General features: G+C 41.8%; 4 protein-coding genes across 4 annotated transcripts; 2 read left to right on the top strand and 2 right to left on the bottom strand.

Moving 5' to 3' along the window:
* Positions 1 to 350: 350 nt before the first annotated feature.
* On the top strand, positions 351 to 2,215 carry LOC311359763 (uncharacterized protein; the record flags this gene model as incomplete). The annotated part of the gene is made up of 5 exons (XM_084479806.1): positions 351 to 525; positions 698 to 815; positions 950 to 1,059; positions 1,239 to 1,285; positions 2,048 to 2,215. The coding sequence occupies 5 exons, from the start codon at positions 351 to 353 to the stop codon at positions 2,213 to 2,215; spliced, it is 618 nt and encodes a 205-aa protein (XP_084335932.1).
* Positions 2,216 to 2,897: 682 nt separating this feature from the next.
* LOC311359261 (pepsin A-like) lies at positions 2,898 to 5,275 on the bottom strand (the record flags this gene model as incomplete). Its single annotated transcript, XM_084479249.1, has 9 exons — positions 2,898 to 3,032; positions 3,216 to 3,314; positions 3,530 to 3,674; positions 3,782 to 3,898; positions 3,989 to 4,185; positions 4,277 to 4,395; positions 4,566 to 4,683; positions 4,818 to 4,959; positions 5,220 to 5,275. The coding sequence occupies 9 exons, from the start codon at positions 5,273 to 5,275 to the stop codon at positions 2,898 to 2,900; spliced, it is 1,128 nt and encodes a 375-aa protein (XP_084335375.1).
* A 1,125-nt stretch (positions 5,276 to 6,400) lies between these two features.
* On the bottom strand, positions 6,401 to 8,136 carry prok1 (prokineticin 1; the record flags this gene model as incomplete). Its single annotated transcript, XM_084479915.1, has 3 exons — positions 6,401 to 6,520; positions 7,254 to 7,379; positions 8,059 to 8,136. The coding sequence occupies 3 exons, from the start codon at positions 8,134 to 8,136 to the stop codon at positions 6,401 to 6,403; spliced, it is 324 nt and encodes a 107-aa protein (XP_084336041.1).
* Positions 8,137 to 12,105: 3,969 nt separating this feature from the next.
* On the top strand, positions 12,106 to 13,891 carry lamtor5 (late endosomal/lysosomal adaptor, MAPK and MTOR activator 5). The gene is made up of 4 exons (XM_084480070.1): positions 12,106 to 12,233; positions 12,317 to 12,378; positions 12,726 to 12,843; positions 13,528 to 13,891. The coding sequence occupies exons 1-4, from the start codon at positions 12,199 to 12,201 to the stop codon at positions 13,586 to 13,588; spliced, it is 276 nt and encodes a 91-aa protein (XP_084336196.1). The 5' UTR covers positions 12,106 to 12,198; the 3' UTR covers positions 13,589 to 13,891.
* The last annotated feature ends 534 nt before the right edge of the window (positions 13,892 to 14,425 follow it).

Here is a 14,425-nt window from a genome sequence, read left to right on the forward strand (position 1 = left end):
TAAACACAACTTCTCCTTTCTGACACCATTTTTATCCTCAACGGTCAGGAGCCAGGACTGCCTGCTAACCGCCCGACCTGTGTGGGCATTTCAAGATGAATATCCCAATTTTCTTACTTATTTTATTAGGTGAGTGGTAAGATAATTTCCAATGAATGAATTGCCTTGTCATTTAACTGAAAAAGCATTTATCAGACCTTCTGCATTAACTTTCAGGTGTACATCTTTCGAAAGAGCAACAGACGACTGAGAGGTTTGGAGAAATAGTGCTCAGATTGGACTTCCCTCTGCACTTCGACAGCTTCGACAAGTCCTGCTGTAGGCTGTTTCCCGCAGGATGTTTCATAGTGATGGACAACAGAGGCTATGTGTGTAATCTTCTCCGGGGACGGGCCACCCAGACAGAGAGGAGCGGCTCGGTGGAGTTCAGGATAACCAATGCGCAGCTCATAGACGGAGGCCATTACAGGTGTTACGTTAAGGGAAGCCACTACGTCTTCAAAGACTTTGTCGTCGAGATATCTGGTATGACAATGCCTCAATTCATGGCATTGAATAGGCCTACAGCGAATTATTTAAGATTCAGCTTTGACTTGTTCATTATAAGCCATTACATCATATACTATTACATTAAACCCCTTTAAGTGTGTTCTGAAAAACGCGGTATTGAACACATAACATAACGTTATGTTTCCAGAACCTTCCGAGCTTCGTCCACACTCACTGGTGTCGACCCTCCAACCCTCGTCAACAATAACGACCCCGCCGACCCCTCCTACTGGGTCCAGTCCGCCCCAGTATAAGAGAAGTCCTATGTAAGCATACTGCGAATTACCACCTACTCATTCTGTTTATTCCCCTTTGCCCCCCCCCCCCCCCCCCCCCCCCCCGTGCTCATTGATTTCAATATCAGACAGTCTCTTATGATCTGCGTTTATTGTCCCGTTAGTGCTCCCTGGACGTTATACGTGCTGTTGGCTACGAGTTTGTCAGTCGCCACCATCGCTCTCATTGGATGTGTGACTGCCGTCGTTTGCTGCCTACGCAGCAAGTCTAAAAGTAAGATATGAGAGGTGTAACAGGACATTTTAAACACTATATCATGACAGATATTGGTGATGATATTATGAATGTGTGTATATATATATATATATATATATATATATATATATATACGTTTATTTAACAGCTTGAAGTCTGTTATCTATCTTGTAAAATATAATTTTCTCTGTCCTCAGACAAAGTTGTTGAAAGCCAGCCTGACTCATCCAAACACATGACCCCTGTAAGTGCTAAGCACCAACCACGGCTTTACTACCTGACTCACTGTCACTGTGCTTTGCTGTTTTGTTCCTGCTTTGCACTTATTTAAAATATACATCTTAGATTTTTCAACCTGGGCCCTATTTTCCCATTATTTTTCATCTAAGTGACTAATAACTAACAACCTTTTATAAAATCCATTATTGAGGGATACCACTTCAGCCATTGCAGATCCTTCTTGAATGCAATGTAACCAATAGCGTCCCGTAATTGTACAACCTCTAAAATCTTTTTTTATTTTGCCTCAGATTCAGATTGTTGATGTAAGTGTCTCACAACATTATGGAAAGGATCACAAACTTTTTATTTCCCTTTTGCTTGAGCCTGGCTGTTTTCATTGTGTCTTAACCAAGTCTCACTCAATGAGAAGTCTCTCAGTAATCTTGCACTCCAAAGAGTTGATTGAAAGGGGAAAGATTTATTTCTCTGTAGGGATCTTTTCCATAATGTTGTCCGACACACAACTATCTGATCCTCTTGGTGGTAAAAACAAACCCTTTTAGAGGACGTACACTGACGGCTGCTACTGCCCCTAAGAAAAAAGGGTGCAAAGGCTGAATCGCTCTGACTCAGTACTGAAACAATTTTCGAACTATTATTCACATTAGTCACTTAGACCCAAAATGACGGGAAAGTAGGATCCAGGTTGAAAAATCTTGAAGTTGTAGCTTTGTTATAGTCAAAGCTGCTACAAGACCTTGTTTTGTTTTGCCTCCAACCGTAGGAAGCGAGCTCCATAGTCTACACAACAGTGGACTTTAAACACCACCAGCCAACACCCATACAGCTCTATGCAAACCTGGAGATGAGAGCCCTTACCACCAAACAGAGCAAAGATCTCCCCAGACCTCCCCAGACAGTGGAGTACTGCACATTGGCTCCTAGACGATAAATGTAGTGGCACAGCAGCATTCCTTTAGTAAGGTTCAAGGATGAATTGTAATGGACTCTTTTTCTCATCCGTTTTTGGTGGCCTGTTCTAAAGAGCCACATTGATATGTGAGTCATGTGAATTGGTTTGGTATTAATGTACAGAAAACCATCTGATACAAAGTGTTCAAGATGAAAGGATTGATATCTGTTTTTCGTGTTCACCTCAAGTAGTAACCTGTTGAGGTTTCTTTCAGGGCACATTTTCTAAAACAGCTGTGAGGTTAGCGTGTGATAACTCTGTGTGTGATTTTATCAGCTCCTTTTATAAAACTACCTCAGAGGGAATCTGTGTTCCTCTTTTCTTAGCCTTTACCTATCTTTTTTCTTGAAAGGATTCTCTTTGTTCCATCCATGAATGGATGTGGGGTATCTCTTCCAAAGAGTTGAAGATGAAGTGTCGTGGGGTTACAGTCTCGTCCCTGTGATATTTTGGTGCATAGAGGATGACTGTCCTTTATAATAGTCTGAACACCGTTTTGATAAGTAGCTAAATCCACACCTCAAAACCCAACACCAGGAAAGACAAAAGCTATTTTCTTCATTTGCAATGCTCTGTGGTTTAATTTGAAAGAAGCTGTACTTCATAATCACTTCTACATCATCAATTTTCAGCAATATCTTACATACAGGGGCTAGATCGATTAAACAGATGGGGCCAGGCCGATATAGTGGCTCTGGCTGTCGAAGATGGCGTAGAACTCCCTGATGAAGACATCTCCCAGGATCCACAGCTGGTCGTTGCTGCCACCAAAGCCGGTGTGGCAACCATAAGAAGACTGAAGAAACGAGAGGAAATGTCAATTCAACAAATGTTCACAAGGACTGATGAGACCTCTTCTTGATAGTTCACACTGTGTTTGTGCGTAGGTATAATGCAAGCAAGCATTGTGTGTATGTGTGTGCACAAGGGCATAAGCACTCATGCATTCATCTCCTAAGGGTTTGTTTGCACGACTGACCTGAGACACGTAGGTAGAGGCAGGAATGGTGAAGGCATGGCCACTGAGAGTGAAGACGATCTCGGGCATGCTGCCAATGTTCTGGCAGTTCACTATGGCCTGTGGGGGAAAACATCCAACAGAAAACATCTCAGCAATGGGAATCCTAATAATTGAAAGCTATATAGTTGAGGTGAAGGCATACAAACAGTGTATATCGTCCTACTAATACGACAACATTTGCACAATGACTTCAGCTTCCACTCAACCAGGAGTGGGGGATCAAACGTGAACCCTTCAATGAAACCCTCCAACCCAAAGAAACAACGACTCACATCTCCGTACTGGTCGGTGCTCGCTCCCACCCAGGAGTTCATGTTTCTGATGTCGCTGGAGGGCCCAACGATCAGGGAGGTGCCAGTGTCAATGATGGCCTGGCAACCACCGTTGCACGCCACTGGGTTACCGTTGATGGTGACACTGTGGACAGTACAACAGAGGTTTTTGAAAGGTTCTTGCATTTCAACCACGACACATTTCTTCTACTTAAGGTATGGGGTTCAGCTGTACTTATTTCCGGCCATTACCTGTCCATCTTGATCTGCCAGTAGGTGGCAGAGGTCAGGGGGATCCAAGTGATTTGCCCGGAGTAGTAATTCTCCTCAATTCCACCGAAGACCACCACGCTGCCTTCCTGACTTTGGCTAAAGCCCCGAGAGGAGACACAGCGTCATGCATCATATAAGCATGGACAAAAGAACCAACTGGCGGACACCGGAGCTCCTTCACTATACCTGCTCAGGTAGACTGAGAAGAGGGGCTGGGACACCAGATTCTGCTGCACCATCATGTCGAAGACGGGCACAACATTGTCGGAGGCAATGGACTGGAAGGCCAATCCGAGGATGCCGTCGGCAGCCATGTGGGCCATGAAGGGAGCCTCGGTTTGGCTGATTCCAAACACCTGGTTGGCCACAGTGATTCCACCAACCTGCGCACAGAAAAAGGACGTGAAGGGCCAGTATCTATTTGTCTCCAGTACCACTTTAGATGTAATGTAAGATGAACCGTGTCTTGGTTACCTCAACTGTGTCAACGGCAAGATGGCCAGTCATGCTGCCGGTTCCGTACTGGATGGAAATAGACTCACTGCCCCACCTGAAGGTGCTGGACTGCTGTGGGTTGTATTTCCTATGGTTGTCTGTAAAACATAGTGCATTTTTAGCGTTGCTTTTCATGAGAACCCGATTGAATGTTACTACCGGCAAAAACATGCATACATACTTGTTGGTTAGACTTTGTCCCCAAATAATTAAATAAAACTAGTGCATGAAAACAAAATGAATAAACAGCAGTTGTCATGGAACTCACCGCAGGCCTGGCTGCTGCAGTAGACAGAGGGCACCCACAGGTTGGAGGATCCAGTGTCGAAGATGACGGAGAAGGACTGAGGAGGGCTGCCGATGGAGATCACGCCATAGTAGGACAACTAGTTGGCCAAACAAAGACCCTGATGTCACCATTATCACTTCTGAGTGAAAAGTAGTTACTCCAAATCTTAAGAACATGCAGTGTGTCCCGATACAAACTATCTGATGGGGGATCTTTCTGATCAGAACTTACATCAGCATCGTTGGTCATGGACTCACTTCCGTCCTGGATGAACTTGGAACTGGGATTGTATGGGTACGCTTTCCTGTACTGCTCCCACAGACCCTGCTCCTGCAGACTCTGCCTGGCAGTCTTTCCCTTGATCAGGGGAATCCTATGTGCATTACACACACACACACACACACACACACACACACACACACACACACACACACCGTCAGCTTTACAACAGCTCGGCCAAACAGTGTCACTTACATGTTGTTGTTTGTCCACTTTCCTGAGATATAGGGCAGAACATGAGCATAAACTGAAATCACTTGAAATATGTGAAAGAATAACCCCTTAAGGAACATAAACAACATTAGGTATTAGAAAATGTAGACAGGGGTTAAAAAATAACCAAGTTATACTCACTTATGAAGGCATTCAGCAAACGCCACCAACACGGACAACAGAACAAGCCACTTCATCTTGACTACTCTGAATGGTCGACCCACAGTTCAGTTGTTGGTTGAGACTCCAGCTTTTATACACTGCAGATCAAGACTGTTTCCCTGTAATGCCCTTCTGGTTGCCTCGATATCTCTGTGCACTTTTGATAAGAGATCTAAAATTCAAGATAACTAACGACTTATCTGAGAGCAAATACTGAGGTAGGCAACAATTTTGTTTTTTTAAGCTCTTAATATAATGACTATTTGGAACGTTTGGAAAGTTTTGTTTAATGTTGATCAAATATTTCCATGTAGAAATAACCAAGCCATTTTGAAGGGCTTATTTTATAACACCAGTACGCAGATAAGGTTTGAAGTGTACATGGCTTGTGGTACAAACATAAACCTGTTTATATCGTATACTGTTTATATTTTACCTTTCAAGTTGTATAAAGTTGTACATTGTATATATACATTGTATAAACTTAAAGTATACATTGAATTTGATTTCTTATGTTAGGTCAAATAAAATCCCAACAATGAGTTTGTGAAGGGGAAGGGCAAGGCAAGGCACGTCAGACCAACAGAGACCAACTTATTACTTATTCAAGATAACTATTCAAGTCACTCACTATTCAAGATAACATGTATCAAAATCCCATTCCAATCTTACATACCAAAACAAACACACACCCAAACATTCGAGATACATAGAAATGTCAAGCCGGCTTCTGGAAAGAGTTGACTGCGGTCATAGTTTCATTGTTTTAATTTTTTTAACATTTATTTTGATAAATCATTTTACATTAGGCATGAAAAAAGAAACACAGATATCTGAGAATTCACACAAAGCCAGACTTTTGCTGCAAATTAAGAAGTTTGTTGTGGGTTAACTGCGGCACTATTTAGCAGCTATATGAATTTCATTGACCTAAAGGTGCATTAAATGAACCCAGACCCCCCCCCCCCCCCCCCCTTTCCCAAATTGTTATATAATGCATAGTAAACACAGATATAGAGTGAGGTCAAAGTGACAGGATGTGTGTTTCTGCTCCATTGTTCATCATTAGGGTTAGGGTTAGTATTCCTCCTGTAGACTTTGGGTTACTGTAGGTCTATCTGCAACTCTTTTCACTGTTCCTCGTGGTCTGAGGAGATTCTTCAAAAGTCCATGTTCTTGAAGTCGTAAGTACACCTGTACCTGGTGTCTGTGTAGCTTGTGCAGACCAGGTGGGGGAGACAGGGGCAGGTGTGGTGCTGCCTTTTTCCTATGTAGGGCACCTGGAAATGTAAATGTAAATTGTGTGTGAGCAGCAACCACAATCACACTTGCTGACGTGCACTCCCGCAAACTCTCTCTCACACACACACACACACACACACACACACACACACACACACACACACACACACACACACACACACACACACACACACACACATTCATGCCTACACACAAGCACACATACTGCCAAACACAAACACACACACACACACACACACACACACACACACACACACACACACACACACACACACACACACATTCTCCCATCAACTTAAAAGCAGGTGTGGTGATGCAGTTGACTCACAAAGATTAAGGCTTAAGTATCAGGCATTGTGACTTATTGCTTCATTGCTGTCTCTCTCCAGAGTAGCAGTGTGATGCATGGTCCTGGGTGGCCCTGATTCATTGTACTGATCAATAGCATTTGCAGTTATAAGCAGCTTACGCAAAGCCTCTGTCAAGTTGCAAGTGCTTTATGCTATCTTGGCTTGCTGTCATCAAAGTGATAAGGGGGGGATGTGTGTGTGAGACAGGAGTGTTGTTCATTTGTATTTGTGTGTGTGTGTATGTGTGTGCATGTGTTCATGTGGTTGTTGGTGTGTGTATTTGAGTGTCTAGGCATGGGTAGTGCGTGCATGTGTGTATGTGAGTGAAGCGAGCACAGATTAAAATGTGGGAGCCAGGTGGTTCGATATAATGCAGAAGAGAGAAGACTTGTTTTCCCACCTTGTGGCTAAACGGGTGGCATTCCTCCCCTTCGTCTCCTCTGTGCACACACATCCTCAGACCCCTCAACCACAGACTAACAGCACAGCACATCCCGAAGCCACACTGCACATCTCTCTCACACGCCTAGGGGGAGAAGGCACAAGAGACATTATGCATCTCCTATGTTGGAGAGAGAGAGAGAGAGAATGAAAAGTGGGTGTGAGAGAGAGAGAGCTTTGCAGTAATACTGTGGAAATGTCAAACTTTATAACAGGCATAAAAATGAGAGTGAAAGAGAGGGTGCGTTAAAACCTTTGATGCTGCATTCAGTTGCAATCAGTTGTTTCTTTGTTAAATTCACTCATATGCTCTTTAACGTTTGTAGAATAAACACAGTTTCATCTATTACCTGTCATCTGCTAATCCATTTAGAAATGAATTCCAATTGGCTGACTGAACTAGTATTTCCTTCCTTTAGACAAGTGTAATTGGAGAAAAAAAAGGTTGCAGTTCCCCATGATTCGATTGGATAATGAAATCATACAAACTATGACTCTATGAATATGAGTTGTTGACACAAATGGCAGTTACGAAAACAAATGGGAGGATCCAAACACTGATGACAGCATCACACAGTCATATGGCCATCCGGTCAGCAAAGTATGTTGGAAAAAATGTATCGCAAGAACTTATGTTTCACATAACATAATTCCAAGTTTCAATTAAATAACCCATAAATCAATCTAAATCAATAAAACAAAAAAATATATTGTTTTTCATTAAACATATGGTAATAGAGTACTCAGGAGAACCATAGACTCACCCCAGTGATGACCGCTCCTCTGGAGCAGCAGAGACACACCAGGAGGGCGGAGAACAGGACCACCACCCTGGAGCCCATGGCAGCAGCAGCAGTGCAACACAAGCTCCCTAACCGCACACTACCAGCTATAGTAACAACCGCTGTCCCTTCCACTGACCACCCTCTGACTCTGACTGTATCCCTGGCTGCTTGGTCAACGTTCATCCCCAGGTTACTGTAGGATGGAGAAGGGGCGAGCGGCACTCTCTCACTCTCTTTTTATCCGCCCCCCCCCCCCCCCCCCCCCCCCCTCTCCTCCCTCCCCTACCCCTCCTCTCACTTGTCTCCTCCAGACCGTTGTCCTCTTATTCATCCAGATGACAAGGCTGATGGAGGCCAGCACTGCCTGCTGCCTCTCGTCTGGAGGTCTCTCTGCCTCTTACATCCCACCCAAACTACCTCCGGCTGAGGTACATGGATCATGAATAGTCCTGATTTGATTTCAAATCTGACTCATTGAAATGGAATGCTATTTAAAAAAATTCTTGCCAAAATAATTCTCTGCATTTAAGTTAATTGAATATGAATTACATTTTAGTCTACTTTCAACATAGTTATTCATTGCTTTTTCAGCAGAGCAGACACTTGGCTTATGGTACAATCAATAGGATGGATTACACTAGAATCACATTACTAACAACTAATAGGTTAGAGCCAGTAATGACCAGATCACTCAAGTCTTCATACTGCTTCTCTTACCAATTGGGATAAATTATGACCAAATGTTTTGTCTGCATTTTATTGTGAGATATCCTGCCTGGTGAAAAACTGCTTCTTGGTATAAATATTCCTTAAAGGTAAATCTAGCTGTCCTAACTTCCACTTCATTTGGAAATTAAATCCATGAAAAATAATGACTTTATATGCACTGATTTATTTTATTTTATTTGCATTTTCTTTCTTATCATTCAAAAAAAGAATGTGTTTAATGAAAAATAGCACAGAATTTATGCTACTTTACAAAGAGGTATTTAGTGAATGATGGGTTCTGCTATTAACATGCACCATTAGTTTTACATTGGAGAATAAATTTGTGTGTATGTGTGTGTGTGTGTGTGTGTGTGTGTGTGTGTGTGTGTGTGTGTGTGTGTGTGTGTGTGTGTGTGTGTGTGTGTGTGTGTGTGTGTGTGTGTGTAGTGTATGTTTCTGGGTTTAATCATTTATATTGGAAACAGAGTGTATACTTTTTTTATATCTGCAGGTGTGTTTGTGTGTATGTGTTTGTGCGTGTGTGTGTGTGTGTGTGTGTGTGTGTGTGTGTGTGTGTGTGTGTGTGTGTGTGTGTGTGTGTGTGTGTGTGTGTGTGTGTGTGTGTGTGTGAATAGTACGTGTGTGAAGTTCCATATATGTGCGTCCTACCACGGAGGGTGTGCTTGAACTATATGTAAGAAGAAGAAGAAGAAGAAGAAGAAGAAGAAGAAGAAGAAGAAGAAGAAGAAGAAGAAGAAGAAGAAGAAGAAGAAGAAGAAGAAGGAGAAGAAGAAGGAGGAGGGCTTGTCCTCATCAGTAAGTCAGTGAGACATAAGCAGCCGGTGTTCCAGTGATGGATGCCACTGAACACCCCCGGCCACATAATTACATCCACACATTTCTGTACTGTCAGCAGAAGCAGTCTTACTGGCTCCGGGCAGCCAGCAGAAATCATGGAGGGAGGGGTCCCCCCCCCCCACCAGTGAGTCAGAGAAAAGTTTGGAGGAAACACCATTCATAATAGGCAGTCAATTGCTCAATTGCTTCAGTAAGATATGAGGCATATGTCATCATTGAATTATCTCATAAATTATTCTAATAATTTATTGGTAATCAATGCCATTGTACGTTTTCAGTAAGTAAGTAAGTAAGTAAGTATGTGAGTAAGTACTTTATCAAATGCCAGGGGCATTTTGGTTATCAAACCAGAACAAATACTATAGGCCTAATGAACCCTTGATATTTAAGGGTCTGCTTGCATGCCATTTAGAATTGCAAAATCAATTTATTAAATGTTGTAAAAGTTAATTGTTTGTTGTGCAGGAATAAAGGGTAAATATGCTAGATTTATATTGGGCCTATTATTAAACTCTCATGGAAGATGGAAATATAATCAAATGTATATTTCATTTACAGATTGAATCAATGTAAAGATGTAAGGTGATTTAGAAGAAGCATTTAATGCTTCTTTCACTGTTTATAAAAAACATATATCAAACCCTTTAACATATATATGAAAATAATCATCTATGAATCATGAATCTTTGGTAATTTATACTAACTCCATTCCAAGTTTAAGGCATTTATGTAAACAATAAAAAAAAGTCTATCACATAAGCAATTATATGTGGTAAGAAAGCCAAGGCAGCACGGCAAGGCAGCACCTTCACCAACTCAGACAGCTGAAGAAACCCAGTCTCCATGACGATCCTCCAGTCCTTCAGCATCCTGACAGGAAGCATCACTGCCTGGTTCGGCCAAAGCTCCGCTCCCGATAGGAGGGCTCTGCAGAGGGTTTGGCTGAACACAATATTACAATTAACTCCCCTCCCTGGAAAAACAAAAAAAACAGAGCCCACAGAATAATGGTTCAGCCGCTGCGGCCAGGCATGTGCTATCCAGGTCACGCAGCAAAAACAGAGAGAATGAGATAGAGTTTATTTTTCTTTCCAGAGGCCCTCAGGACTGTTAACACTGATCTCACCAAGGCCCCAACCAGGTTTCAAACATTGCCCTTCTCACACACACACACACACGCACGCACGCACGCACGCACGCACGCACGCACACACACACACACACACACACACACACACACACACACACACACACACACACACACACACACACACACACACACACACTTACTATAAATGTTGTTGATTTCCCATAAGCATTGCCACTTTCATCTCACTATAAGCCTTCAACATAGACTTAAGCCCTGTATGTGACAAATAAAAAACTCTATAGGAAACATTCTGGTTAGCCTCCATTGCCTTATTCGCCATACAGATAAATAGCCTGCATGGTGTTCTTTTGGCTATCCAATAGTTTATAGAGTCCGTTTATAGAGCTACTTATTAACGAATGATGTTCTATTGACGCAGACATATTTGTTTCCTAATATTTTTTTTCGTGCCACCGCAGATTTTTTACCACAACATGAGTTTGCAACCAACTGACGTGTGGAGCTCCGTCTGGCCACCGAATTCTGCGACCCACCAAAAACTGTGACCCCAGGGGGCGCTGTTTTTCTGCAACGCAGCACGAGTTTGAAGTAAGACAGGCATGAAGTCGAAAAAACGGTGTGCATTATAACAACAACATGAATAAAACATAAAAAAACAACCTTGGTATTAAATGTGCTTAATAAATAGATTTGATTTTATTAGCATATTACAGACCCATACAATGGATAGGGCGTTTAGTTATACGGCTCATTCTAATGGACTTTATTAACAAGAAAACACTAATATTTTTTTGTGATCTGATTGGCTGCAAGCAATCTCATTGGCTGTGGTTTTGGAGCGATCTGATTGGCCTCAGTTTTTGAGCGATTTGATTGGTTTTTTTGGATATCGCGCTGGTTGTGGCTTTGGAGCGATCTGATTGGCCTCAGTTTTTGAGCGATCTGATTGGGTTTTTTGGATGGATCGCACTGGCTGCGGTTTACCAGCGATTGCACTGGCAGTTTGACAGCCTGGTAGATTCCTTCAAATTCAAGTTCAACGAGCTGTTACTATTAAGGGACAGAAAGTAAAATACGTTTTCTACATAATCTATTATGCAAAATGAACTATGTTGTAGTCACATGGTTTCGGGTTTAAATTATTTAAAAGAGTAAGCCTTATCCATTGATACATGACATTTTCCCCAAACACCATTTGGCTAGTTCATTAAGGGAAAAAGTCATAGGTAGGTAGATTATTTTATGTGCCAAGCTTTTTGTCTCCATGTGTTGCATAGACAAGCGAATATCGAAAACGCGCACGTACTATATTCTGCAATTTGATCCTTACGACTAGCCGTAATGCACGTGACATCAGCTGACTGAAGTTTGAGGAAGCAAAAGCTAAACAAAAACACATACAAAACGCTCAAATACATACAATTATAGCTAGTTTAGTAAGCATGGAGGCGACTCTTGAACAGCATCTTGATGAGACGTAAGTATTTGACAGTAAAAGTGAATAAATTATGTATTATGTCTTACATTAATTGATGCTCTCATGTCTCCTCTGTATGGCAGTATGAAGCATCCTGCGATCGTCGGTGTGCTGGTTACTGATCAACAAGGACACAACTTGGGCTGTAAGACTGCACATATTTGTCTTTATTGTCTAATTATGGTCTCTGACTTGGCGTGTCATGATCTGATCTATATTTGTAACGGATGGATCCAAAGAACAATCTTTCGATAAATCTGGACTAATAATAAACCATTTGTATTATTTGGGGGATTTTGTATATTTGTAGGGATGTGCCGTGGATGGGATTATGTGCAAAAACCAACTATCTACCTGAGCACTGCTCTAATGATCTACATGATCCCAGCATGCATGATCTCAGCATATTTGTGCATTCAGGCCACTAGATATTTAATTGTATGTACAATGTTGCCTAATACAATGATTAATTATTTATTTTATGGTGGCTAGGTCGTGGATCCTTGTCCGACGAACACGGGGGTGTGGTGTCAGTACTGGCCAAACAGGCGGCAGGCCTTAGCAAAGACCCGACGGATAGCCCCACTGTGTGCCTGGAGTCCGATACAGGGTGAGCAAGCGCAGGGACGATTAGGTTTTTCTTGATCTCCTTGTGTATACCGCCATCGTGTGGATGCCGCTTAGTTGAGCTCGTTGCTTTGAAGTTCGAGCTCGATGTGCAAGCATGCACTGCTAACTTTTTGCTTCATTCTATACATGGACTCTCTCTCTCGCTCGCTCTCTCTGAGGAATTTGTGATATGCCCTAATTTCTTAAAAAGGCACACCCTAAATATCCCCAAGCTCCCAGTTTTCTATCATCAAAACTGGAAGCTTGCATTTTCAAACTGGCAGTTAGCAGAAAAGTATTGTACTGGCTCTCCAACTTGGATTTCATGGTACCTGAACAATCCAGTATAGTACCCAGTCATGCTTTTCTTATAAGAATAATCACCAGAGGTTTTACCTTGTTGGTTTTACAAAGTGACATGGACCTAAAGACAGCAGGCTATTGGATTTCTAAACAATTTACCTCATGCAACGTAGGCTATATATATTATTGTTTTATCAATCTACATTAAAAGATCACGTGATTAAAGTCATCACACATTTAGGTGGTTGTTGAGGTAGATAATGAGAAGGCAAATTTTAGGAATGGTAAGAATGTATAACTAGAGATGCATGTTGGTGCATGTGTGGACAGGGTTCACTCTCAGCATGAGTGCATTGCTCATGCTTCGGTCTTCTGTCCCCAGGAACGTTCTGGTGAGGACACACGGGAGCATCACTGTGGCGGTGCACAAAATGGCGTGCTGAAGATGCCGTGTTTCCATGTACAGTTATTTATACGAACATGCAGTCATGAGCTTATAAATGATACCTTTGTATTCTTTTCCTTGTATAAAACCTTTTAAAAAGTGTAGTATTATTATGATTGTCTTTCACGCCAACCCTTCTCACATAAACAAAGTGTGTATATATATGTGTTCACATTTAGAATACAATTGATCTGCATACCATCTTTCCTAATAAGTGTCCTAAAATCGTGCAAGCTTAGTGCTTAGCTTCACCTGTGTCCCAAATGCTGTATATTACATATTAAAATACTACAACTTTTTTGAAATAGATTGGTTTTTAACACTTATTAACATTAAGGACATATTTCTTTCATGTCCTGCCTGTATTTCTTAAGAACATTATGACCTAATATGAATACAGTAAGTATGCAACAGTACCTTTTTGCATATCACCAAATATATTCTTAATTTGCAACTGATCTTCTTGGTCATATCTTTACACATAAGAGTCACCATCCTACTACTACTACTAGCACTAAACTACTACTTCTACTACTACTGTCCTTGTTTAACATGGTTAAAAATCTGGTAAATTATATGTAAAACATAAGTTGGATATCACAATAAATCCCTAACCCCCACAGACAAAGTTATTCTCAAATCATAAACAACGTTTTGAGTGGATTGAGAAGGTGGATCTGATGGGTTGGTTGGCTACAAACCCTTGTGGGTTGTTTGTTCTCTACTGCACCATCTTAAGTATATTTGTTGCCCATAAAGGGTATTCTCTTTAAACGGTAATGCCATTCTGCTTGGACAGTTGTGATCAAAAACAGGCGTGGAGTGATGTCCCTTG

Source organism: Micromesistius poutassou, assembly GCF_964030765.1.
Source record: "Micromesistius poutassou genome assembly, chromosome: 15".
Lineage (NCBI taxonomy): Eukaryota > Metazoa > Chordata > Actinopteri > Gadiformes > Gadidae > Micromesistius > Micromesistius poutassou.

What these genes read in the sequence shown, in the direction of transcription:
- lamtor5 (XM_084480070.1), top strand. Translation starts at nt 12,199, where the DNA reads ATGGAGGCGACTCTTGAACAGCATCTTGATGAGAC. An exon ending in GAACAGCATCTTGATGAGAC is followed by an intron (nt 12,234 to 12,316) that starts GTAAGTATTTGA and finishes TCTGTATGGCAG; the next exon opens with TATGAAGCATCCTGCGATCG. An exon ending in TGCCTGGAGTCCGATACAGG is followed by an intron (nt 12,844 to 13,527) that starts GTGAGCAAGCGC and finishes TTCTGTCCCCAG; the next exon opens with GAACGTTCTGGTGAGGACAC.